The 12,614-nt window shown below is 25.2% G+C and overlaps 2 protein-coding genes across 5 annotated transcripts in view; one reads left to right on the top strand and one right to left on the bottom strand.

Moving 5' to 3' along the window:
* The window catches only part of LOC117167036 (calcium uniporter protein, mitochondrial), a 186,002-nt gene that overhangs the window by 63,800 nt on the left and 109,588 nt on the right, over window positions 1-12,614 (bottom strand). The window contains exon 3 of one of the 2 annotated variants that reach the window (XM_033351601.1): window positions 3,325-3,390. The exons of the other annotated variant lie outside the window; for it this stretch is intronic. Within the exon in view, the coding sequence (XP_033207492.1) occupies window positions 3,325-3,390 (66 nt within the window). The remainder of the gene's footprint in view (window positions 1-3,324; window positions 3,391-12,614) is intronic. 2 annotated transcript variants of the gene reach the window in all.
* The window catches only part of LOC117167020 (protein javelin), a 97,958-nt gene that overhangs the window by 42,863 nt on the left and 42,481 nt on the right, over window positions 1-12,614 (top strand). The gene's annotated exons all lie outside the window — the stretch shown is intronic.

Below are 12,614 nucleotides of genomic sequence, written 5' to 3'. Positions count from 1 at the left end.
GAGGGAGCTCTTCTTAATATTTTGACACCAAAATCATGTCGATACACCTTACCGACTGCGAGTAAAGCCACCCACGCTTTAACTTGACAGACTGTATTGATAGTCAAATTATTAGATTAAAAAAAATCATTAAACTGTTGTCAAAGTTTTAAAAAATCGGGAAGAAATGAGAAATTTTGAAATGTTTTCAATTTTAGCTTCGTAATTTTTCACCGTGATAAAATTGAAATAAATTAAATAAAAAATTCGAATAACTGAAATTATTTTAAAAAGTTAATATAAATCAGTAAGATTTAATTTACACAAATAAGAAATAGTAGAGAACATTGAAGAGATTTCGCCAATCATATACATTTTTTTTTCGTATATCATTGCATGTTGAACTGGCATTTAATTCTCCTCTGGTTTCACGAAAAGGTAATCAAATCGTTAAATAAAACAACAATCAGACACGCAATAAGAAATCACCATAAATATTTATCTTCACATCAAATTCTCAAATTTCATTTATTTTTATCTTCAGTTCCAAATTGTTCATTTAAAGAAATCACTAAATCACAAAAACTTTATATAAATATTTATTTTCTGTAATTTGAAATTTCTTTCATTTGAAATTTATATTCGGTATTTACTTCAGGGCGACTGAAAAAAAATGATAAATTGGAATTGGGAAATTCACTACAGAAAATTGCCGAATTATAAATACTCGGCAATATAATTCTCGAATTATGAAATTCCTTAACTTAAACAATTAAAATGTTCGTTTTATAAATATCATTTAATTTTTTAAATGCAAGAATCAAATATTTGAATAAAAATTCTTTTTTTTAATATTTAAAGTTTCTTCAATTATTGCTTGAATTTAAAATCACAATAATTGAAAAAAAATATATTTCAGGATTCCCGGATTCGGAAATTCTAGAACTGAAAAATTTCCGAATAAAATTTCCGAACAATGAAATTCCAGAATAATAAAGTTCCCGATTTGAAAAAATCCCGAAAAATAAAATTCTAAAATAAGAAAATTTCAGAATAATAAAAGTCTAAAATTGGAAAATTTTCAGATAATAAAAATCCTGAATTGGAAAATTACCGAATCATAAAATTCCCAAATTGGAAAATTGCCGAATTGAAAATTTTAGATTTAATAAATTTCCCGAATTAGAATATTCCTGAATTGAAAAATTCCCTAATAATAAAATTCCCAAAAAATAAAATTCCCAAATTGGAAAATTACCGAATTGGAAAACTCCCGAATAATAAAATTCACAAAACGCAATTGCCGAATTATAAAGTATACGAAATAGGAAATTCTCGAATTATAAAACACACGGGAAAAGAATTATTAAAATAAATTAAATAAAAAGTCAACTAATTAAATAATTTAAATTCTGTAATTTTTCAGTTCGAATATTTTATAACTCGTTAATTTTTAGGTGAGTATTTTATAATTCGATAATTTTAAAATTCGATAATATTAAAAAATGTTCAGAATTTTCCAATTCGGTAATATTATAAATTGTTCGAGAATTTTTTGGGTTGGAATTTCCCAATTCGGGAATTTTGCAGTGTCTGGAATTTTATATTTCGGGATTTTTTAGTCGTTCCTTATCGCTCGGCAATTTTCTGATTCGGGAATGTTATTATTCGGGAATTCTCCAATTCTGGAACTGTATTAATCGGGAATTTTAAATTGACGGGAATTTAATTTTTCGGGATTCTTCAGTCATTCCTTGATTCTATCGGTATTTTTGGTCCCTATTTACATAAAAACTAAATTTATTACAAATTTAATAATTTATAATTATTGTTTATTTTTAATTTTAATTCTTATAATTTCAGAAACTTAAATGCAGTATTTCTTTAATCAAAATAATATTGTATTGCGAGAATATATTTTTGTTACTTATTTCCTTTACATATAGAAACTTAAAACCGTTCCTGGTTTTGTGCAGCGTTGCGTGACCCACGTTTCGGTTCACATGAGGGTTGCAACCCCTGAAAAAAATTTTCAGTAAACAAAGCCCCCGGTTCATTCTACTGGTCAGTTATTCTTCAGCTGACTTCGAGATCGGAAGTCAATGTAACTGCAATTTTCAATACATAAATTGTAAAAGTCAATTAAAAATGAAATTATCCTAATAATTAATAATAATTAACTTATTTAATGACGATAATCAGTGCGTCAATATTCTAAAATAGTACTTCCCAGCACCAGGTAAGATAAGAAATAACATTTTGGGGACGAATGAAAAATGCCCAAAAATAAAAGTTCTAATTTGAAAATCTCCCCATCATAAAATTCCGGACAGAAAATTGCCAAATTATAAAATATTCGAACTAGAAAATTCTCAAATTTAAACAATGAGGAAAATTTTTTCCTAACAGATACTATGTACTTATTAAAAAAAATAAATAAATAAATATTTTTAAAGCAGAACATTTTTTTTCTTGAAGTTTAAAAAAATAATTGTTTGCATTTAAAACAACAATAATTGTACAAATATATTTCTGTTTGAAAAATTTTGTTGGAAAATGTGCCCGGTATTTTTTTTAAATTAAAAAAAAAATTATCTCAGAAATCGAATTGTTCATTAAAAAAATAACAATAAAAAGAATCTTCAAATTCAAATAAAATATTTTTATTTTGTATCATTAATAAATAAATAATATTTATTTAAAAAATTTTATTTTATTATTTTATTATATTATTTTATTTATTTTATTATTCGAGAATTTTAAAGTGATGAGAATTTTATTTTTCAGGAATTTTCATTCGTTCCAACAATTTCTGGTATTTTTCCAAACTAATAATATAAAAAATATGTTTTGTCGACTTACAAGATTGGAATAAAAAAGAAAACGTGATTTGAATTTATGATTAAGTTATGCTTTCCTGAATAATTAAATGTTGTAATTCATTTATTTGGATATAAGTCCAAGGTTGGGTTAGTAATTCGCTACTTGAAAGAGTTGAACATGTATTTGAGGCCCAATTTTATTTGTTTGTAAAACACAACTTCCTTTTTTCATTTGAGATACGAATTTATTAATAAAACATGTAGAAAAAAATATTAGATAAATAAATTAACGCACAATTCTGTTTGGTAATTATGTATTTATTATAAACTCTAATTTAATAATGCGAAAAATGTAGCGTTTTTAAGCCAAGCGATAAATAATAATCCCATAAAAAATTACACTGATAAAAAAAATAATGATTTAAAGCAGCTCTCGTGCAAATAAAAATTTGTAGAAAAATAATACATGCCCATCCCTAAAACTTTTGTTAATTCTGACTACGAAAAATTAATTTTTACATACGCTCAATTTTTGCTTTTTGCTTTCTATGTTTAGGTTCCTTGGGTTCTTTTTTCTTTTTTCGTCCGTCTGTAAAAAAGAAATAAAAAGCTCGTAACAGGCAAGCGGAGATTAGATGATTAAAATGGAAAAAGCAATAAAAAAATTAAAATAGATTTTTTTTTAAATTTGATCGACAAAAATTAACTGCTGAAAACTATTATGTCTAAATTTTTTGTTCTTTAAGATGCTTTTGTAAAAAAACAGAACTGTTAAGCAATTTCAAAAAACATGCAGACCATACTGGTTCTAATTTAAATGAATATAAAGAAGTTCTAAAAACAGAGAAGCATAAATAAAAAGGTCGTATAAAAGATTTGGAATGTTTTCCACAATTAATTTCATTTTATTTTCGAAGTAATATATTTTTGCAATCGTTTCTAAATTAATATCTCAAGATGAAAAATGATTCAAAATGAATGCAAACTTAAAAATAACTTAAAATCTAAGCAGTAATTAAAAATTGTGACTTAGAAACTAAACAATAATTACAAAAAATATCATATTAAAAGCTAAGCAATAATTCAATACTGAAAGCTTAAATAGTAAGTAATTTCTGAAGATACCGGAATGTTCCATAAACTTTTTTAAAATCGTCGTTCTACATATATATTTAAGAATATGCTGGACAATTTTCCGCGATCTGGAATCTTCAAAACTATAGAAAATAGATTTTTTGTAATAAATAAATAATATTTTATATAATATCTAACCAAAAACGTGACTAAAATTGACTAAACGTAACTAATGTGCATTAACAGTGTGACTAATAGTCTTTTAGTTTCAAAAGAATAAAAAATAATTAAATAAAATTGATAAGAATTCTAGATGAATTTTAACAAATGCAGGGGCAATGCAGAAAATAAACCAAAGAGTTAAATAAAATTTAAATCAATTTCAAGGAAATTAAGGAAAATTAGAAGAATTCGATAAAATTCATTTAAAATGAAGGTGAGTTTAAACAAAATTCAAAACGATTTATAGGGAATTAAAAATAATTTCATAAAATGCCTAAGAATTAAAGGTAAGCTTAAAAGACTTCTGGATTAATTTAAAAAAAAAGGTTTAAATTCACTTAACTAAATTAAATGGATTTAAACAATTTCATGTAAGAATTGAGTAAATTTAGAGCAATTGAAGTGAATCTAAAAGAATTCAAGTGAATTTGAAATTAATTCAAATGAGTGAACAATAATTTACAATCAAAATATTCCACTGCTTTCAGTAAAATTAAATTGAATCTATGACAATTCAAAGGAATTCAAGAGAATTGTATGCAATTCATAAGAATTTGAATTAATACGATTAAACAAAACTAACAAAATTATTTAAATTCTTTATAACTGAAAAAAGTAAAAGTTAAGAGAAATCAGGTTGAATTCAACCGAATTTAGATGAATTCATTTTTTTCAAGTCAATGATTTAAGTTAAAATTTGGTGGATTTAAATAAATTTAAGGGAAATGAGAAGAATTCGACAGAATTCATGAAAAGTAACGGTGATTTTTAAAATAATTTAAGCGAATTAAAAGCAATTCAAAAAATTTTAAACAATTATTTGAATTTCATAAATTTAGAAAAATGTATGTGGCTAAAATATGCAGGCTAAAAAAATTGAAATTGTATTGAAATTGAAATTGTATACACAATAAATGTTAAATTGCAAAAATTCAAACGGCTTAAAAATTCAGGTTGAATAAAAAAAATGAAGTTAAATTTTATAAATTCAAGTAGCGGCTTGAAATTTCAGGTTCATAAAATTTAAGTAGCTTACAAATTCAGATTGACTTTAAAATATTCAGGTGGCTTAAAAATTGAGGTTTAATTTAAAAAATTCAAGTGGCCTCAAAATTCAAGTTAAATTTGAGATATTGAAGTGGCTTAAAAAATCACGTAAAATTTTGAGAAATTCAAGTGGCTTATAAATTTAGGTTAAATTACAAAAATCAAGTAGTTTAAAAATGCAGCTTAAAATAAAAAAATACAAGAGTATTTAAAAGAATTCAGGGTGAATTCCAAATGAATTTATATAATTTAAACACATTTAATTAAAATTTTTCACTAATTTAAGTGAAATTTTTATGAATTTAACAGAATTAAAGAGAATTCAAGCGACTGTGATGTAATTCAGAAGAATTTTAAAAAATACAATTGACAAAAATAAGCAAATTTGCATCAAATTGAGTAAAATGGAAGCGAACATTCTTGGAAATTCCAATAGATTTTTTTCATAATTCAAGTAAATTTCAAAACAATTCAAAAACAGAAAAAAAATTATTTGAATTTATTAAATTTGGATTTAAAAAATACAAGTGAATTGAAAAGAATTCAGGATACATTAATATGGATCGAGTTAAATTCCAAATTAATTAAATTTAATTGAAAAAATTAAAAAATGTTTCGTTGATTTCAGTAAAACTGAAGTGAATTTAGAAGAATTCGAAGAAATTAAATAGAATATCCGAAAAAAGTCCAATGAATTCAGATAAATGGAAGCGCATAGAATTAGTGAACATGAATCATAAAATTCATAAGAACCCAAAATGAATTCAAACAAATTTGATAAAATGTCTAAGAATTCAAGAAGAGAGTGAACTTAGAAGAATTCAAGTCAATTAAAAATAATTCAGCGACAGTTAAAAAAAAGATTGAAAATTCCAAAGAATTCAAAACAAATGAAAGAATTGCATAAGCAAAAAAATTACAACAACCAAAAATGCACGGTCATTTCGAAAGGAATTTAAATAAGTTAAAACAATTAAACCAAAATATTCTGCTGATTTCAGTGAAATTGGAATGATTTAGAAAAATTCTATAAAATTCATAAAAATTATAGGGAATTGAAAACAATTAAGAATACTTTTAAAATTCAATACATTTGAAATAAATTGAGAAAATTACAAGTAAATTCAATATAATTGGTTGAAATGCCTAAAACTGTAAGTTTAGTTTAAAAGACTTCAGGGTGTAAAAAAAAAATCAATGATTTGAGTAGAATTAAGTGAATTTAGAAGAATTCAAGTGACTTAACAAAATGAAGATTAAATTTTAAAAAATTAATTAAATTTTTAAGAATTTAGGATAAATTAGTTAGGATTCACGACAAATTCCAAATTAATTCAAGTTTATTACAAAAAATCTAAAAATCCAAATTAAAATGATTTAACAAAATGCAAGTTGAATAAAAAAAAATTTAAGTAGAATTTAAGGAATTCAAGATAAAATAATAAAAATTCAAGATGAATTCCAAACAAATTCAAATTAATTTAAAAAACTAAATATATTTCATTAATTTCAGTTTTCAGTGTTAGAAGAATTGAAAGAAATTCAAGAGAATTCGATGGAATTTAGACGAATTCAATAATTTAGGTAAATCAAAGAACATTTTTATAATCCGAAAAAATTCTATTGAATTCCGCGGTCTTCGAGGAAATATGAAAGAATTCTTGGTAAATTCAAAAGAATTAAAAGAAATAAAAAGCGGGAATATTTTACCAATTTCTGGATTATTCCCAAACGTTTCAAAAAAAGTTTAAAGCCCTGAAACAGATTCGGAATGATAACGATATAAAAATATTAATGTTGATTAATATTCTAATTTTTATATCACGTATAGCACTTTACTAAACAATTTAGAAAATAAAAACAATCCTAGTTTTCATAAAAAATTTTTTGGTGTGAAAAATATGAGTTGCCTAGAGAAAATTAGTTTCTAAAAGCGAATAGTTTTATTAACTCGGGTAAGTAAACCTTTTTAAACAAGTAGAGCCAGGCTTTTGTTTTTGTTTGGCGAAACTTTTCTCTTCAAAGTAACATGCGATGAGGTATTTAGTTACAATTAATGCAGCGACCTTGCAGTCACGGTGTCTAATTATTAATTTGATAGCAGTATCACTTGTGAGTATAATGAGAGGTCCTTTTCCCTTTTCTCTCGAGTAGCTAAGTGATGAGAGTGAAAATGAAATCAGCAGATCACAGATCTCAATTTCAGTTCCTGATACCACTTTCGTTTTCTACTATAATTATTCTTTTCATTCCAAATTTTTTTTATCAACAAATTTATTCTAAATCATTTTCCTATTGTAGAATTACTTTCAATAGCTGAAGATTTCCGAATCTTGAATATAAATACATATAGAAAAAAATTATAAAAAAGCGTTTTTTTTTATTTATTGCAGATTTTATATTATGTGAGGATTTCAGAATCTTCAATGTAAATATTTTAAAAATTTATTTAAAAAAAAGAAAAAATTTCGTAAACGTACGATTTTGACTTAGAAGCATCCTCAGAATCATTTCACTATTTTTGTTTTAATTGTTGGAGATTTTATATCGTGTGAAGATTCTAGAATCTTCCATATAAATAGTGCAAAAATCTATAGAGAAAGCGAAAAACTTTCTCAACTTACAACTCTGACTTGCAAACATTCTCAGAATCACAGAGTTTTTTTTTATTATTGGGAATTTTATACCGTGTGAATATTCCAGATTCTTCCATGTTAATATTGCAAAAATCTAGTTTAAAAAGTTCAACAATTTCCCCAAAGCAAAATGTTGACTTGAAAGCATCCTCAGTGTCATTGAGTAATTTTTCTTTAATTATTTGAGACTATATATCGTGTGAAGATTTCAAAGGACAGGTTAGTTTTCATGTTTTTGATCACAACATTTTGATTTTTTTTCAAAAACTCTTCACATTTATGAAATTTTTGTTATAAACAAATTTGTTTTAAATCGTTCGCGAATTTTTGGAATTACTTACAAAAGTTAAAGATTTCAGAATCTTCAATATAAGTATTGCAAAAATCTATAAAAAAAAAGCGAAAGAATTTCCACAGGGTACAATTTTGACTTGAAAGCATCGTCAGGACCATTAAAATTTTTCGTTTCATTTATTAGAGGTTTTATATTATGTACGATTTTTCTAAACGTGTAATTTAGACTTAAACGCATCCTCAGAATAATTGATTAAATTTTTATAAATTATTGCAGATTTTATAACATTTGAAGATTCCATAATCTTTTGCAGAAAATTTTGCAAAAATATATTTAAAAAATAGAAAAAATTTCGTTAACTTACAAGTTTGACTTGAAATCATCCTCAGAATCATTGAGTAATTTTATTTTAATTATTTGCGATTTTAAATAGTTTTAGGATTCCAAAATCTTCAACATAAATGTTGCAAAAATCTATAAGAAAGGAGAAAAAAATCCTAAACGCAAAAATCTATAGAAAAGGCGAAAAATGCCTTTAATGAGGAATTCGACTTTAAAGCATTCTTAGTATCATGGAGTAATTTTTTTATTTGAAATTTTATATGGTGCGAAGATTCCAAAATCTTAAAAAATAAATGAAAGAAAAGGTTATTTTTATGTTATTAAACAAAAAATTTTGATTTGAAAAAACGCGATTCCCAAAAAATGCCTTCTCTGACTTTTTTTATCGTTCATTATTTTATACTTCAAAATATCCTTTCAGAGAAAACTTACTAAAACCTTCGTGCTTTACATAAATTATTTCAAACAATAATTTTTTGTGAAAAAATAAAATGTTATGATAATTTTTGTTTAAAATGTCATTTATTACTAGGTAGTTAAACTTTTTTCTTTAAGTTGCTTAAGTGAGTTCTTAAAATCTTTCCAATTTGAATATTCTCGCATAATCAAATTGCCAAAAGAAAATTGCCGATTTATAAAATATTCGATATATCAAAATTGTCGAAACTAAAAAATTTATCGATGCTAAATAATTTAAAAAATTGTTTCTTTATTAATAAATCATATTTATTAATTACGAATACAATCATGAAATATTTTGGTACAAATTCTTTTTTTGGATACTCAATTTATTTTCTTTTTAAATTATTTTTTTAATTTAAAGTAAAAATAATTGTAGAAAAATTGTATAAAAATTGTATAAAAAAAATATTTAAAAACACGTGCACCTGAAACAAAAAAGAAATTTCTCCCTTATTATCTCTACAGACTCAATTAAATTTTTCAAACAAACTTTGCAGGATTCAGTTCAACACTAATTTAGCTCGAAGTTTAATTATTATTCTTTTCTTTTAATTAACAATTCTATTCCTAAGAACTTTTTGTAATATTTTTTTATATACTAAGCACATTATTGCAAAAAACTTTAAATCCAGAAATATGTTTTCTTCAACTTTTGTTATTTTCAATTCAAACAATAATTTAAAAAATATTAAGGCCATGTAATGAGTGGGTCACGTAACCAGATTCCTACCTTACCGCCACTTTTTTCCCCAAATTATTATCACACAAAACGCCACATCGATTTGAAAATTTGGGATATTAAACAAGAAGTACTAAGAATGGCGGGTCTGGTCTTTAATTTGTATATTTATGAACAAAGTTTTTTGTTGTACATAATTTTTTTTTCTTTTTTCATAATTATTCAAATTTAGGACCAGACCCACCTTTCGTAGTGCTTCTTATTTATTATCCCAAGTTTTCAACTCGATGTGGCGCTTCGTGTGAAAATAAATTGGGAAATAAAAAAGTGAGTGTAAGGTAGGAATCTGGTCACGTGACCCACTCGTCACATGGCCTTAAGCTATTAAAAAATTGTTGCTCTTTGACAGAAATATTAAACTTCTATTTTAAATGAACAAATAATATTGATTAAAAAAACAATTTTTAAATTGTTTTAATTTGAGTGTTTTCATAATTCGGCAACTTTCTGTCGGGAATTTTAAAATTCCGTAATATTATAATTTATAAACTGTCAGAAAATTTATTATTTAGGAATTTTACGACTCGGGGTTTTTATATTTCGGCAGTTTTATAATTTTGGAAATTTAATTTTTCGGGAGTTTTCTAGTGTCGGAAATTTTTATTTTATTTTTTTTTTTATTTTTCCGTCGTCCGAATTATTTGTCCAAAGTAACCGTTTTGACATCAAAATTATTTCTAATTCATCCAAATTTCAACCTAAAGGCGGTTACTTCGGACAAATCATTTTTTTCTAACAAGAAAAAATATGCTTCGAGCCGGATTTGAACCGAGAACGCCACTATCGACGACCAACCAACGTGCTTCACTCACCAATAGTGGCGCTCCCGGTTAAAATCCGGGTAGGGGCAGACTTTTTCCTTGTTCTTCAAAAATTATTTGTCCGAAGTAATCGTTTCAAAATCGAAATTTGTATTAATTAGTACTCATTTTTAAATATAAAAAAATTGTTCAGATAATAAATGTTTCTGAAGTAATTTTAAAATAAAAAATTGAATTAAATTCTTGGGAATTAATTGAAGGACAAGTCTCGTGATGAATATGAAAGTATGAGAATTGTTTCAATGTCTCATAGCCTAGGCCAAGTGACACGGTCACTTTCTTTGACACGCACATCAAGTTATTGTGGTCGCGAGTCGTTGATCTCGAATTGAAAGGAATAGTAGTAAATTATGGTAGATTGACCCTACAGAGCAAAGAGGTGACCGCCGTCAATCAAAAAGTTAGAATCAAACCTAATAAACGATTATTACAAAAGGAAATACTATATTTATCACCGGATCACTCTATTTGTCTATTAGACTTTTATTCAACAAGTTTGATAAAGAGTGATTTTTCATTGATTTTTTTAAGATTCCGGAATGTGTGTGGCTGCAAAACTTTTTTTTTTTAATTCCCGATTTTGTTTTAATTTTCTCCGAACATTAATATTTAAAGACCAGCATTTTAATATTGTAACAAATATAACACATAATTTTTTTTAACTGAGAAAAACAATTTTTAACTCAAAATTACAAATTTAAAATTGATGTATTTATTTGAAACAAAATAAGATTAAAAATTCGACAATATAATATTGAAGTTATAACAAAAATACTTTGGCTTCTAACGAAATTGTTAAATTTTTAACCATGTAGTTGAATTTTCAAACTAATATCCATTTTTCAAATAAGCAGTTAAACTGTTAACCAAGAGGTTGAATTTTCCGTTTAAAAAATACAAATTTTAAATAAATAGTTAAACTTTCAAGAAAGAGATTAATTTTCACCTAAAATGATAAATCTTCAACAACAAAAAAATGATTTTTTAACAAAGCGGTTCAACCTTTTTCGTAGTAGTTCAATGCTCAACCAAAAAATATGATTTTTCAACGAATAATGTAATGGAAGATATTTTACCGAGAAAAGATTTGAATTTTGTATTAAAAATGAGTTGAATTCAGCTAGGAAAGAAGAATTTTTAACAGAATAGTTTAAGCCACAACCAGAGAAAAATATTTTTTAACCAAACAGTTGCATTTTCATCCCAAAAAGATCAAATTTCCGTTAAAACTGATGACTTTTTAAACCAAAAAGGCGAATTTTCAAAACATTGTTGAATTTCCAACCCAGAAAGAGTTCAGCTAAATTTTCACGACCAAAATATGAATTTTTAACAAAGAATTAATTTTCTACCAAAATATTTAAATTTTCAACCCAAGGAGACGAATTTTTAACCAAATAACATTTTTAACTGAAAATATGATCGTCAAGAGGACGCTACTGTAAAAACATAAATATGAATATAAATAAAAGGAAAATAAATTACTAACAAAAATATAAAAAGTAATAGTAGTAAACCACAAAGAAAGAACCTCAAAAAAGAACCACAAAACTTCTGATCAGAAGTTTTGTGGTTCGATTCCCAATGGAGCAAAGAAGGAGTAGGATCTTTTTTTCAAGAAATAATTTTAATTTTAATTTAAAAATATTATTTTCCATCTAGTCTTATTAAGACGTTAAGCATTTTCTGTTATTGAAGATTCTTAACTTGATCGATATTGTGTATATTTTCTGCCTTCATGGTTTGGAGGGTTGATCTACTGTCGGTAAGGTACAATCTCTGATGATATAGCAGATAAATTTAAAAATTATGAAATAAAGTAAATTAGTTTGCAGCAAAATACATGAATTTTCCATAAAAGTTTTGAATTTTTAACCAGATAGTTGAATTTTTATTTATTTATGCATATCGTATATATCTTGAGTCAGGGATTACCTGGAAATCACGGAAAAGACAGGGATTTTAAAAAAAATCTTGCAAAATTCAGAGACTTTCTATAAAAAGACACTTAAGGGCATGTGTCACAGCTAAATACCTATATTACCGACCTCACTTTTTCAGTTCACTGAATGTTTTTTTTAAACCTAAGAACTTTTTTTTATAAATAAAATATCGAGCTGAAACTTTGGAAAATGTATTAGAGTACAATAAAGTACGTTTAGGTACTGCATTTTG

This window comes from Belonocnema kinseyi, chromosome 1 (assembly GCF_010883055.1).
Source record: "Belonocnema kinseyi isolate 2016_QV_RU_SX_M_011 chromosome 1, B_treatae_v1, whole genome shotgun sequence".
Lineage (NCBI taxonomy): Eukaryota > Metazoa > Arthropoda > Insecta > Hymenoptera > Cynipidae > Belonocnema > Belonocnema kinseyi.
The sequence above is the reverse complement of the archived record's forward strand: the minus strand, read 5'-3'. Positions and strand labels throughout refer to the sequence as shown.